The sequence below is a fragment of the Temnothorax curvispinosus genome, unplaced genomic scaffold (genome assembly GCF_003070985.1).
Source record: "Temnothorax curvispinosus isolate PA1 unplaced genomic scaffold, ASM307098v1 QBEX01001321.1, whole genome shotgun sequence".
In the NCBI taxonomy this organism is placed as follows: Eukaryota; Metazoa; Arthropoda; class Insecta; order Hymenoptera; family Formicidae; genus Temnothorax; species Temnothorax curvispinosus.
Window position 1 is genome coordinate 238,967 of NW_020211101.1, and position 14,152 is coordinate 253,118.

Sequence of the window (14,152 nt, forward strand, 5' to 3'; positions counted from 1 at the left end):
AATATTTCATGTTTTATATATAGATTCCATCAAAGCATTTGAGTAATGAATTGTTATATTTAATTGGAATATTTTAATTGGAATATTTTTTAACACATAATTATTTGCATATTTGCGTAGTGTAAGAACGACGCCAATTTCGATGGTATTAGGAAATTCTGAATATAATGACGATCATGATGGGGAGTCCAGCTCTAGGATTAATAGTCAAGGTAATCTAAAACATTTTATTTAGCTCAAGCGTTTCGTATAACTTAGATAGACTTTTTCACAAATAACATAAATTTGCAGACTCTAAGTCAAATACGTGCAAAATAAATACAAATTTACCAGCGAGTGACATTGAACTTTCATCTAACAGCACTGGTTTAAAGACTTCTAATAACGATTCAGGATGTAAGTATTATACTGTATTCCGCGAGAACTGTGGAAAATTAGTCTGTAATGATTCAGTAAACACAAACAATTTTTTGTGACCTATATATAGATCAAGTTAGCGACGGAGACGAGGATGACGAGGATTTATTAGCCGCTTGTATTAACATTGGAATGCAAAATAATCGGTAAAATATTAATAATCATTGTGGAAATTACGTTATTCGCTATTTTACAATTTTCATAGAATTATTTTATTGTATTTCGTAGGCATAGACATTCCTTCGTAGGAAATAATCTCGAAAAACTTCCTCGATCAGAAACTAATCTGACTCGATATCAAACTAATCTTGCTTTGGATCAAGTAGAGCATAAAGGAACTGTAGTGCCCAATAGTTCATTGTTTAATATAAAATATGCAGAATCTCATGGAACCACAGCTGAAAACGTTTTGACAAAGGAAAATAGAAAAGATGAGAAGGATAATAACGAAAAACTATCTAAAAGAAATATTCAGCTAGAAACGATCACGGTAAGAATATTTTAGAATGATTTTTTAATATTAATTTTATAACAATCTATATCTTATATAATATCTATTTTAATTATATTTTTAAAAGGTAATATTTTGTTCATAGGCAACAACAAACGTGAATGACAAATACACGCATAATGAGAAATCAAGTAACATTATGGCTATGAAAACAGTAAATGATAATAATCACAGCAATAATTTCTCAGAAGGGGCAATATCTGTATTACAGAAATCTAATGTATCCTTAGATAAAAACATTTCTAATGATTTTATCGTAACTGATGAATGCAGCACAGATCCAAAGGGCTCCATTAGAGTAGAAGCAATAACTGATGTTCGGCTTACGGATATATCGTCTATGAAGCAATCAAAAGATTCCGAAAGTAGCGAGTCGATCGACTCAGTCGAGCAGTCCGAACATGCGCTTTTAGAACTATGCATTCAACCCGGTATAAAGTCTGAAGGCAATATCGCTTTCAACCAAAGTAACGCAGATTACGTTAAGTCGCAGCTAGAGTTATATAACAAACAATTAGACTTCATAAAAGGAAGAAATAACGATGAAACCGAGATTGACGGTAACATGAATGGAAAACCGGAAGCAACCTTCGAAATCGTGAGGACCTCGGATGTTTTGCATCGTGACAGCGCGGAGAAGCATATAAAAGAAGAGACATATAGACGGCAGAGAGATCCCGATGCTATGATCGCTTCGTTAGATCGATTGACAGCAACGTTGGTTCAGCAAACTGAAGCGATACGTGAACGAGACTCTGGTACGATGAAGCAAAGTCTGACGTGCGACACGTGGAATGAGGATTCGCCCAATGACGTTTCCTTCCCCAGTATCAGCATGAGTGCACCGTTAGTCGCTTCGTTCAACAGCGATGCGCAGGAAGATCAGCGTACGACCATATCGGAGAATAACGAGCAGATCAACATGACAGAGTCGAAAATCATCCAGCGCGAGGCTATCAAGCTAGCGGAAGCGGTGGATGCAGAGGCGAACAATCAGAATGAGCTCGAAACAACGAATCTGACGATTATTGACCTCGAAGCGATCAAACCGCCGTCTTCGATGGGAAGTTTACTTTCATTGACGGCAAGCTACGCTGGCACTGCTGACAACACTGCTGAAACATTCATTAACCGGGACAGATGTTATTCCACGTCGTTGCCACCGGCACCGATGAGAAGTTCCAACGATCCTCGCAACGTGCGGAAAAAGTCTTTGCCGATCGGCGTAGTAGCTAAGCGAGCCCTGGGCCAAAACCAGAGTCACACGACTAGTTTGGAAAATTTACTAAACGAATGCACCAGCACGCACTTGGAAAACGTCAAACCACCGTCCATGATGGATGAACTGCCGGATGTAGGTGATATGGAGAACAGCATGTTGAGTGTGGCTAGCATCACGTCGGAGATCGCGGATTCGAAGGAGCAAGATTCGCACAGTTTAACCGGCAGCGACCCAGTGGTGTTCGAGATGCTGAAGCCGGTCGCAAATGTACTGTCTATGACATGCATGCGTTATGTTGAGGGTATGCAGAGTAGCGCGAGTAACAGTCTGAGCGAATGCTTGGAGAATATCAATCCACCGTCCTTGTTCAACGAGGTGACTGAGATGGATGAGTCCACCATGGAGGCGACTACCGACACCATGTGCAGTGACACCCTGTGCATAGATATGGATTTACATACCGATGAAGCAGTGCACTCGATCGTGGCAGAAGTGATCGACGAAGCGGAGAACGATACCGATGAGGCGGCCACTCCAATCTCGTCCGAGTATTGCGTCAGTAGCTCAGCGGAATCGACGCCGAAGAGGCGACCGCACTCGAGGAGCTACTTGACCCCGAAGCAAAAACGAAACTTGGCGAAAGAGAGGTACAAGACATATACCATTGCCGCAGAGATTGTCAAGAAAGAAGAGGAAGAACGCCGGAGGCAAGACGGTATTATCAACGATGCCGTGGGTGGTAGAATTTCACGCGGAAAGTGTTCTCCCTTCTCAAAATTGACACCAAAGCAACGCAGACAAGAGAATAGAGCGAGATTCCAGACGCAAGTGCTGGAGAATCCATTCCCGGATCTGAATGTAGCCCAAACTAAGGATGTAGCGGCGCACAAGATGACCATTGAAGATACTGTCGAGAAACAGGAATCTACGTCCTCCATCAAATCCTCGATCCCTACGCTCACAAAGCTGCCTATGTGCAAGACTGTGAGAAGAAAACGCGGGGATTCGCAGGAGAACAAGGAGAGATATCGCACAAGGACGTTGAACGATTCGGAAACTGTCTTCAAGGAGAGAAATCCTGCTTTGAGCATCGGCATGACGGAAGAGGGACAAGCAAGCGCGCAAGGATACGCGCGGGAAGAAATTCAAAACATGCTACAACAAAATGCCACCATTGTGCTGAACACTCTGAACGAGTCAAGTAAAGCTAATGATTCGACTGGAGACGACATTCTGCGTTGCGAGACCATCACTTTGGCGTCGAATGATCCTGAGTCAGATCGTAATCTAAGAATGTGTCTCATTAACGGGCTTTCAAAGAAGCTGATAGGTACGCAATACGTTAACAACGCCCAAACTTCCACGACAAACATTGACAGTGAGGAATTAGAAGGTGAACACGTAGAAGTTACTTACAAGAATCTGGGCTCGACGCACCCAGCTGATTCAAGCAGCGACGAAGAGTCCAATTGCGCCGATGAGGGACAAGAACCCAGGGAGACGAAAAGGCCGCGGATAATCAAACCGGGAATGCCAGGTCGAGATCCGAGCGCGGATTCCAACGGGACGGATAAATCTGAGCCGGAAAGCCCGAAGGCTATTCGAGGACGAAGAAAGGCGCTCTACTCTAACCCAATAACGCGAAAGCCGACTCCGCAATCTTCGCCGTTGAAGCAAATGAACCCTGTCAGCGGGATACCGATAGGTCGCAGCAACACTTCGCCCATTGTTAGAGCTACTAGAGCCACCACATTGCGACAGAGTAACAATAGTACGACGATTGCTGCGAAAGACTCTCCAAAGTCTAACACAAGCCCGAAGAGGATATCACCTTCCGTGGATGCAGAGAAGAAGACACGAAATTTAACTGTGTCCAAGAGAGCCTCCGTACCTCAAAAGGGATCTATGTTGACTTTCACGAAATCCACTAAGCGTCACAGTACACCCTCAGCTTGCTCATCTAACTATCAGAACGACAGCAGACCGCCAGAGGTCCCGATTAAGCTGTTGGAGCGTCAAGGAACTTTTACGAAGGATGAGCCGGAGGTGGAGAATGCCCCGACGGTGCATTCTACGTCCGCTTCTCCGATAAAGACCAAGATCGCCAAACCGATCAAAGGTGCTTCGTCAAAAATATATCCTGCAGCGGGAAAATCCAAAATCTCCGTGAAAACACATCAAGAGTATCAGCCAAAAATGATGACGGCCAACAGCTCCGAAAAGATGCAACCGTCTAAAGGATTATTAATGCTGTCGAAGAAAATATCATCGGAAAAAATAGGCGTGCCAACGAAAGTCCTTAACGGTAACGCGCTCCAGAACGATAAGACCGTTCGGAGGGTCGATCCACTGGGACAACGATCTAACAGCAACTCCAGCATAGTCTCTACGTCGTCTATGAGCGTACAAAATCGTAAGTTGACGAAGGAGGCAACGAGTAAGATTGCGAGTCTTTGGAAAAAGGTCGAGGAGAGCAAGAATAGGCAGCGTTTCGAAAAGCCGGATACCAGGCAATGGATAAGGCCCACCAATAGCGCCACCGAAGTAGACACTGCAACCGCAGCTGTCACGTTCGATAACCCGCCGGCGTACAGACTGTTCCGCAGTTCCACGTTCGAGGGGATTTCTCAGGAGGACAGCAGCAACGGTGATATGTTGCCATACAAATCCAAATCCAACCGACCGCCGGTTTTAAGCACACAGGTTGGACTTGGCGGATCCAAATACAGGAACTCCTGCGACTTGACGGGCATGAATGCCCACGAGGCACCTTGCAAAATCCCGGTGAAATCCTCCGAGACGTACAAGCGGGAGATGACGCAGTTGGGTGATATCCTGGTGACCATGAGGAAACAACCGAGCGTCGATCTCGCGGCGGAAGTGGATCCCACCAAGAGAATATCCAGGCTTGGTTCCTTCATCCGCGTGGACCCAACGATGGCAGCAGTGGAGAACAGCGGTAGCGGCATGCGAACGGCAGCTTCGGCGATCGTACCGCCCTTCAATTACAATCCAAAGCCAGACATTCCATTGCAAGCGGCCAAAACCAAATCGGACGAGGATCAGGGTAAATTCGAGACGACGGATTGCCACGCGGAAATAGCCACGGGGTCCACTCGGGTAACGACGGTATAGGGAGACGAATCCTCTAAATAAAGCGTGAATAAGTTCTGTAATAATCGTCTCCTCTTCGTTCCTGGCTAGTCATTGTGTATATTCGCTTGCTATAATACATTTGCCTGCACACATTCGTCACATGTGATATGCATTACATTAAGTAGATAATTTTAATCATTTCTTCCTTTATGTTTTGTTATGTACGGCGTATATGCTTCGGAGCACATACAAGTCCTTTAATATTTTACCCAAAATATAAAAAATAATTATGGTAATATCCATAATCTCATAGGCATCGCGATGCCAACCTCTTCAATAACGACAAAACCGTGTGAAATATTAATAGGAAATCTCAAGACCATTCCTGTCCATTTTGTCTGTTGTATATATACATGATATTTAGAATAATTCAGAGTTTGAAAAAGAGAGAACCAGTCGAAAATTTAGTACGTAGCGGTGATTCTGATCGGTTATTTATTCAATTTTGTATATATATATATGTCGATATATAACGTGAGTGAAGGATGTAGAAAGTTTTAGTAGCACGTGTTTAAACCTGTGTACGATGTGTAGCACGATGTGCTGGTGATGCATTGCTAGTGATACATCTTCGTATTCGAGGTTGAGAAATCGGGGAGAGACGAGGCGATCTGTATTTTATTTTCTTCATATTAATCGATTCGTATCATCTCTCACAAACGGATACAAAGTCTAATTATTTTTTGAAGACTGATAAAGTAAGGCGATGAAGATCTGGAATAAGCGTCTTCGATCGAAAATTAATCATAATGAGGAAGTACCGTTTATATCGACTGTAAATGTAGAGCGGTCTAATTGTAAGTAGTTGGCTAAAAACAGCATTACAATAACGGGACAAAAATTTTATAAGCATTACCTTAAGTTCTAGTCTACAGGCAATATGTCGTCTATTTTCGTCACATATTACATGTATTATGAATATTTGTTTTGCTTGTAAGCAGTGTCTATCAAAATCGATCCCCTTCGTGAAAGTAAATGTATTACTAAAGGGGTGTACAGATCAGTGAGATCAGATATAGATCTGAGATCAAAATGCTATATGTTTAATTATTATTTAACATTATTTTTGTCTTTCATCGAAGACTTTATTGCAGACGAGCAGCTGCAAAATTATTTTATTATTTTTACTTTTGTTTTTAATTTTATCCTTGATCTCTTATCTTTTATAACATGTCAATTTTCCTTCTGCGTGAGAATTAAATTGTCATCGAACTCTTATCAGAAGGAGATTTTAAGGACATCCGTGACTTTCTGCGAGTCGCGATGGTGACTCCAGAAGTATAAGCCCAATGCGATCTTAGTGGTAGCGTCAATCGGCCGATGAGGGCGATAAGCATTTTCCTCAAAGTTTATATATTTAGTCGGCGCGACCAGGAGCTCGCGAGAAAGCGCGTTGCCTACGTGCGGCTAATTAGTGTGGTACCGAGCTGCCATCTTGATAGGGACACACGCGACCATCACACAAGATCAGCTAGAATCTATTATATTTATTAATTTAATCGAAAAGTCTCTTGTGTAAACGATCTTACCCTGTTCCAGTTCGAGTTAATTAGATTTAACTCCGTCAACTTGGAAACATCAGGGTATCCTTACGTTGTTTGATCTGTACACCATTCTACGTAGTCTGTACGCTATTCTTGTAATTTCTTGTTTTGTAACATTATTTTCACTTTACTCTAGGTTTTAAGAATAACTTTTGTTACATATCGCCTTTTTTAAATTTGTCAGATATCTTTATAGTTTGTACATTATTACTTGCAGTACAATAAAATTTATAGCTAAGTATATCCCTCCCGTCTTTATCATAATCTAAACTCGAAAGAAATGTGTCATCGGTTGTTTGCAACTAATAAACAGAATAAATGTAGCAGATAAAAAATATTTATTGATCCTTGGTGCAATTATTTGTCGTATATAGGACATTCGTATAAATTAATAGATTTATCCTCGGATACTGACGCAATTATGTTATTTCGCTGTGGATTATACTTTACTGACCATACCTATTATAAAAATTATAAAAATCTATTAAAATTTTAAAAGATTGTATATTAAACAGAAATTATTTCAAATTTAAGACATACCTGATCCTTATGTTCACGAAATGTATGCAAACATTGTCTTTGTGCTAATTCCCAGATCTTGACTGTATGATCGGAACTACTTGATGCAAATTGCTGTCCGTCTGGTGAGAAAGCCACGCCGAGTACCCAAGAAGCGTGACCCGACATTGTTCCTGCCAGATTCGCATCCTTGCTGAATAAAAAAGAAAATGAAACATTAATACTACGTTGTTTCTAGTAAAACTAGCATATATATACTTATGCTCAATGCTGAACCAATAGCTTGTCTAAAAGAAGGTTTAATTCCCAGAAATGCTATTCTGCATGTAACACTACAAAATTTTTAATGAGAAAGTATTCCACTATGATAAAAACAAATTATTTGAAACATGAATTTAATTCCAAAATAACTGAACAAGTGGTACTGTATTGTCCCTTGGAGACAAGCTTCAAACAGTAAATATGCTTTTAAAAAATCTCAATTCTCCAGAGTGGAGATTGGGAGGTAACAATCCTTTCCCAGAAAAATTGCTACGAACGTGCAAAAAAATCAAGAAGAAGCAAAAGTTCATGTAGAATCGTATTTCTCCAGAATCAAAACTTAGCTTGAACTATAGTGTCAAGGAGAGAAAAAGAATACATGTATATGTATTTCTAAATTTCTAATTTACTCACACATCATACAGCTTCATATGTCCATCATCAGATGCTGTAAGAAGCAACTGAGAGTCGGGTGAAAAACATAAAGACCTGATAGGCATCGCGTGACCTAAATAATATAAACTTGATAGAACATTTATACCTTGGTAATGTTGTAATATATTTGTGTGGGAAAGTGGGGATTTACCTTCCAGTGTACGTAAAACTTTTCCATAAGCAACATCAAAGATATTAATAATACCATCTATCGCACCACTTGCAATATATTTGCCATCTGGACTCTGGAACGCACACACTCTCAGACACAAGTTACATGTATCATAGATTTTTATACAATCTACTTACATAAGCAACACTTAATGTAAATTTTCCACCTCTTGTATCTAATGTCTGTTCTTGTTTACCATTATCGGTCCCATATAAATGTATTTTACCAGCATGACTACCAGATACGATAAATTTATCGTCAGGAGAAAAAACCAAAGTCCAAATATCTACTGGGCCAACTTCAATGCTCAATAGCTTATCACCGGAATGTAAGTCCCATAATTTCAGACTAGAGTCGAGCGAACTTGAGGCACATTCTACAAATCAAGAATAAAAGATAAATATCAGTCACGTAATACACATTTAATTAATATTTCTATTCACGTACTTGATCCATCCGAACTAATAGCTATAGATACGACTCCCAAGGAATATCCAGTTAATTTATGTTTTAACTTCAAAGCACCATCCGTTAGCTCCCATACTTTCACAGAATCGTCCACAGAAGCTGTTACTAGATATTCTGCAATCTCATTTTCATTAGATCGTATAGAATCCCTGTCAAGTAATATAATAATTAAAATAAAAGTTTTTTACTAATAATAAGTTAACTTTTTAATTACCGTGAATCTTCATTATCCGGGTGGATATCCCTCTTTCTCTTTGGACAACCCCATCCACAAGTCCATATACTATCCTCATGGGCATTTTCTGTTTTATGAATTAAAGAATACTGAAAAAGAAAACAGAATATAGAAAAACGATAGTTGACAGATATTTTGATGTTATTTTTTTAACATTATTATTAAGATAGATATTCGATAGAAATGAACAACGTGACAGATTTATTCTCACCATCTTACTATCAAAAAATAAATTTTTATTCAAGTAGATATAATACGTAAACTGTTGATGCGCGTTCTTCGGTGTTTATATATCTTCTTCTTTCAAGTTGCTACTGTTGCTAGCACCGATGAGCACGAGGCAGTCTTCTATGGCCTGCGAGCTGTACAGCTCCAAAGATGGCCAGGGCGAACCACGTGTCGTAGAGCACCGGGCAGTACTTGCCAAAGAAAAGCCCGAGAAGAGTGAGAAGCGCAATTTTCATGAGACGCTTACAGCAGCGCCATTACATCCACTTTAAAGCCCCTTGCACAAGAAATCAGAAAATCATGTATAAATGCAGAATAAACAGTGACATAGGCAATAGACACAGAGTTTCCGTCATGTTGGAATAATGGTTATGCACTTATGCAAGTTTGTCTGAATAGACCTTAAGAGAATTGATTGGTCCATATGCATGTGCATAAGGAAATAGACCAATCCGTTTCTTTATGCATATATGGTTATGCACCTATGCAAGTTTGTCTGGATAGACCTTAAAGGCCATCGCACACAAAATGCATATGCTGCTTAGCATAAGCGTAGCATAAAATCGCTAAACCAATAAGCATCTAGCATAAAGTCGCCATATTAATTTACATAAAATGCTTATTGGTCCAGCGGTCTTATGCTATGCATATGCAGCCTATGCAATTTTGTGTGCGATGGCCTTAAGACATTACTTAAAGCCTGCTCTTGCACAATAAGCGATAGCGATAGCGATAGCGACAGCAACAAAGTTGCCGACAAAGGTATAGCTTTGTCGGCAACCTTAAAGGCCGGTATTCATAATCAAATCTTATTTCAAAACCGTCTTAAGTAATATCTTAAGATGCTAATACGGCTCTGTGATTGGTTAATGACATCTTAAGATTGTACTTAAGATGGTCTTAAATATAAAAACCGATTATGAATACCGGCCTAACAATATAAAGGCCCGGGCACATAGAAAAATTTAAGGGTCGACAGGAGTTAAGGGTTGGTTTATAATAGCTGTAACCGTTGATTTAAGCCGTAATTTTTAAGAAATTGACCAGTCACAGTCGATTATTCTTCTCACATTCGACTGTGATTGGTCAATTTCTTGAAGATTACGGCTTAAATCAACGGTTACGGCTATTATAAACCAACCCTTACTACCGACCTCTGTCGGGTTGCTTAGCTGCGAGTCCGTATTTTATTTATTATAAATTTTTTAAGAGCCAAAATAGAAAATCCGGCTCTGTACCGGCTTGCGGCTGATCTTACTGATTAAAACAAGCATAAGTTTAATGAGATTCGTTAATTAATTTGGCTAAAATTGGGGAAAAACCGTTCCTAAGCAATTTTGCAGCTCTAAGCAAGCCTGAAGGGGAGGGTTTTTCTTATAATATTCCACTATTCTTTAATACTTAGCAAAAATACATTATTTCAATTATATGGGAACAAATAGTGAAATTTATTTATCAATACATATATGAAATACAAATTTTTGTATATTATAGACGTAAATTTATATACTATAATTAAACAACCATAATTACTGTTTCATCTGTTCTTCCGTCGATTTTATTTTACCAAATAACGAATTGTATAATTCATTCTTTGCATTGTCTGTCCATGTGTCATACACCGTAATGGGTGCCATAAAATTAATTAACTTATTGTGAACATTGTATCGCACTTTTCTGCCCTTTGTCGCGCGCGTATCAATTTTTCTTTTCATTTTCTTACGCATGTTCTGCAATTGGATCCACTGTTTGCTGAGCTGTATAGGATCTGTTACATCCGACGATTTATATTCTATCAGGTTCCTCAACAGTTGATGATAAAAATCGTCATCATCATAAATTTCTACATCATATTCCTGAATTCTTCTACCATCATTGTCTTCGTTCGACAAAGATTTACCGACAACATTGTACTCGGAACGCTTCAGTTGAGTTCTTTTTCGTAACTTGCTTATATCACTCATAGCAAATTCAATTTGTTTCAGTGTAGTCTGACCTGAGCCCTTACTTAACGAGCTTGTTGCAATCCATGTCTTGTCGTTCCATTTCTTTATAACAGAATTCCTATATTCTCTGTAGGAATCATGATCTTTTTGTAAAACTTTCTCATAGTCATTATATCTTAAACGTTTTTGTGGCACTGATTCTTCAACCGCTTCTATATCTTCATCAATGGACACATGCTTTCCATTTTCTAATTCATCTTCGGTGTCAGAAGATATTTCTTCATCCATTGAATCCGTATTTACATTCATATCCTTGTCAGTTTTTCTCTTCACAGCATCAACGCATAGATCTCTCGTTTCGGGATATTGTTTCAATAAAAGATCTTTCAGTCGCAACATGTTTTCCATGATTAGTGTCAATTTGCTTTTAGTTTCATTAACCTTCTTCACGAAAACTACGTCTGATCTGAGTTCTCTATGCGTGTCATATTGTGGCATTTGATTACTAATTACAACGCATTTCTGCAGTTTTATTCGCATCTCCAAGAAACTTTCCCAAAGTTTAAGTTGATTCCTGACACTATTACCTTTCTCTATTTCTGCTCCAACATTTGTTTCAGACATTGTTCTAATAGTAGAGTCTTTCCGTTTGTAAAACGGATCATTGATATCTATGTTATCATCATCTTGGTCTTCCAAATCAGACATACTTTCTGAGACATCTGTACATCCTTCTTTCAAATTTGTTTTTCTATTGCTGCCTAAATCATCGTTACTTTGCTCCCGTGTATCATCCATCTCTTCATCTTCAGCATCTTCGTTGGAGCCTTCACTTCCCACATCTTCACTCATATTATCGTCCTCGTCACTGTATATATCTTTCCTCGAAATTTTTTTACCAGCATACCTGCGTTAACAATATGAATAAATTGTGAGATTTTCAAGATTTCATTTACATACTAATTTTTTATCTTTCACATGTGCAAATATAAAATACTTATATAAAATTTACCTCTTATCCACTTTATCCAAGGCATCAACATTTTGTCTGCGAATTTTAGATGTCCGAAATTCGTCGTCTGAGACATCGCTCTCGTTGTAAGGTTCCACTACTTTTGCTTTCGTATCTTCCGGCTCTTCGTCTGAGCCGAAATCAGGTTTCGTTGTAACTAAAGCATTTATTTTATCAGCTAAACTCTTTCTAGCCATTTTTTCGTACTTGTCCGGCGATTAAAAAACACGTGTTCATGCGTCAATTTAACCTCCAAGTTTTACAGTTCTTCTCAGTGAACTATGAGTGCACGGTGCGTTCCACTTATCGCTCGCAACGCTCGTGTAGAGTCCTATAAGGTTTGTTCGCGTCGCTCCAATATACAAGAGACACTTGGATCACGGGTAAAGGGTGGCGATTGGAGCAGATGAGTTTTTGGAGTGCGTTGGAGTGAGTGAGTAAGAGCATGGTGGGTAGAGTCCAAGAGTCTGGCCACTGAGGCTACTTTGTAACAAAATGGCGTTTCACATCTTATACAGGGACTCTAGCATCTAGAGTCAAGGATACTCAGAAGACTGTTAAGGCCATTGCACGTAACAAAGTTTTAAGCCCCGGGCACACACTTTTTCGTAACAGTAACAGTAAAGTTTCGACCAATCGCGTTGCTCGATTCGGGAACGTACGGCCGTACTGGTTATGCTGGGTCTACAATGCGAGTCGCAAAGTCGTGAGTCGCAAGAATTGATCAATCACAGACGAATTTGAGGAGAATAATCGACTGTGATTGGTCAATTCTTGCGACTCACGACTTTGCGACTCGCATTGGCTGGATTTGGGAAGCGCGCTATTAGCGCTATTTGCTTATTCTATCCTTGTTTTAACACCTGATGAGCGATAAAGATAGAACGATGCAATAGCGCTAATAGCGCGCTCCCCGAACGTAGCCATTGTAGACCCAGCATTAGTCATAATCGTAAGGCCGTAAGAAAATAGACCAATCACACTTGACTATTCTTCAAGCGCGAGGAGAATAATCGACTGTGATTGGTCTATTTTCTTACAGCCTTACGATTATGACTAAAGGTCAATTCAGACAAACTTGCATAGCGCATAAACATAAGCATAAGAGAATTAATTGGTCCATATGCATGTGCATAAGGAAATAGACCAATCCGTTTCGTTATGCATATGGTTATGCACCTATGCAAGTTTGTGTGGATATAGCTTAAAACTTTGTTACGTGCAATGGCCTTTACTACGTTTACGCGAACTTTACTTCTGTAGTTAACTTACGATAATTCCTTCGCGTAAACGGGATTTTGTAGTAACTTACGATAATTTACTCCGCGTAAACGAGTGATATATCGTAAGTTTTACTACAGGGGCCCGATTCTTTAACGAGAAACGTATGCGCAAACTCTGCTCTAACAGAAAGGCTGCAAATTGATTGGCTATCGCACAGTTTTTAGCCAATAAGCTTGCAGCTTTTTTTTTAGAGCAGAGTTTACGCATACGTTTGTCGTTAGAGAATCGGGCCCCAGTACTCCTATTCTGTAACTCTTAACGACAGTGTCGTTATCGTTATGATGTCGTTGCGCAGGTATATTATATGGAAAAAAAGCTGCGCAACGACGATATAACGATACCGATACTGTCGTTAGAGTTACAGAATAGGGCTACAGGGGGCCGTATTCTGTTCCGCTAAAATCCGCCCGACAATTGTCGGTGTCGTTGCGCAGCTTTTAGGCCCGGTCTACAATGAATGTCGGAAGTCGGAGTCGTAAGAAATTGACCAATCACAATCTATTATTCTCCTTGCGGTCGAAGAATAATGAACTGTGATTGGTCAATTTCTTACGACTCCGACTTCCAACATCCATTGTAGACCGGGCCTTACACGATATGAAAAACCTGCGCAACGACACTTATCGAACCGACAGTTGTCGGTAGGCAGGAACGGAATACGGGCCCAGAAGTAACGCTCGCGCTCGCGTAAACGTTAGAAAAAGAAGAAGAAAGGGGCTGTAGTCGCATTCTAATTGGTTTC

General features: G+C 39.8%; 3 protein-coding genes across 8 annotated transcripts in view; 1 reads left to right on the plus strand and 2 right to left on the minus strand.

The window, feature by feature from the left end:
- Nucleotides 1-7,187, plus strand: part of LOC112462135 — a 37,866-nt gene extending 30,679 nt beyond the window's left edge. For all 5 annotated transcript variants that reach the window (XM_025027782.1, XM_025027774.1, XM_025027788.1 and 2 more), the window contains 5 exons: nucleotides 121-212; nucleotides 292-396; nucleotides 488-563; nucleotides 646-907; nucleotides 1,014-7,187. In XM_025027782.1, coding sequence (XP_024883550.1) covers nucleotides 121-212; nucleotides 292-396; nucleotides 488-563; nucleotides 646-907; nucleotides 1,014-5,285 — 4,807 coding nt within the window. In that variant the 3' untranslated portion in view covers nucleotides 5,286-7,187. The remainder of the gene's footprint in view (nucleotides 1-120; nucleotides 213-291; nucleotides 397-487; nucleotides 564-645; nucleotides 908-1,013) is intronic.
- LOC112462163 (WD repeat-containing protein 61) lies at nucleotides 7,172-9,495 on the minus strand. Of its 2 annotated transcripts, none has more exons than XM_025027798.1 (8): nucleotides 9,152-9,494; nucleotides 8,920-9,029; nucleotides 8,685-8,854; nucleotides 8,375-8,613; nucleotides 8,217-8,310; nucleotides 8,045-8,138; nucleotides 7,391-7,562; nucleotides 7,172-7,309 (listed from the first exon to the last, which is right to left on the minus strand). In XM_025027798.1, exons 1-8 carry the CDS (start codon nucleotides 9,152-9,154, stop codon nucleotides 7,208-7,210), a joined length of 984 nt encoding a protein of 327 aa, XP_024883566.1. In that variant the 5' UTR covers nucleotides 9,155-9,494; the 3' UTR covers nucleotides 7,172-7,207. The 2 variants fall into 2 exon arrangements, with proteins under 2 accessions (XP_024883566.1, XP_024883569.1); XM_025027801.1 differs by having other exon boundaries at nucleotides 7,193-7,331; nucleotides 9,152-9,495.
- A 1,122-nt stretch (nucleotides 9,496-10,617) lies between these two features.
- Nucleotides 10,618-12,574, minus strand: LOC112462183 (protein AATF-like). The gene is made up of 2 exons (XM_025027816.1): nucleotides 12,127-12,574; nucleotides 10,618-12,021 (listed from the first exon to the last, which is right to left on the minus strand). Exons 1-2 carry the CDS (start codon nucleotides 12,321-12,323, stop codon nucleotides 10,698-10,700), a joined length of 1,521 nt encoding a protein of 506 aa, XP_024883584.1. The 5' UTR covers nucleotides 12,324-12,574; the 3' UTR covers nucleotides 10,618-10,697.
- Between the last annotated feature and the right edge of the window lie 1,578 nt (nucleotides 12,575-14,152).

Bases quoted from the DNA above. Each gene is read 5' to 3' on its own strand.
- LOC112462163 (XM_025027798.1), bottom strand. The intron at 8,855-8,919 runs GTAATTAAAAAG...ATTACTTGACAG, and splicing joins CCGGATAATGAAGATTCACG to GGATTCTATACGATCTAATG. The intron at 8,139-8,216 runs GTAAATCCCCAC...TATATTATTTAG, and splicing joins AGTTTTACGTACACTGGAAG to GTCACGCGATGCCTATCAGG.
- LOC112462183 (XM_025027816.1), bottom strand. From the start codon at position 12,323: ATGGCTAGAAAGAGTTTAGCTGATAAAATAAATGCTTTAGTTACAACG. The intron at 12,022-12,126 runs GTAAATTTTATA...TTGTTAACGCAG, and splicing joins TTGGATAAAGTGGATAAGAG to GTATGCTGGTAAAAAAATTT.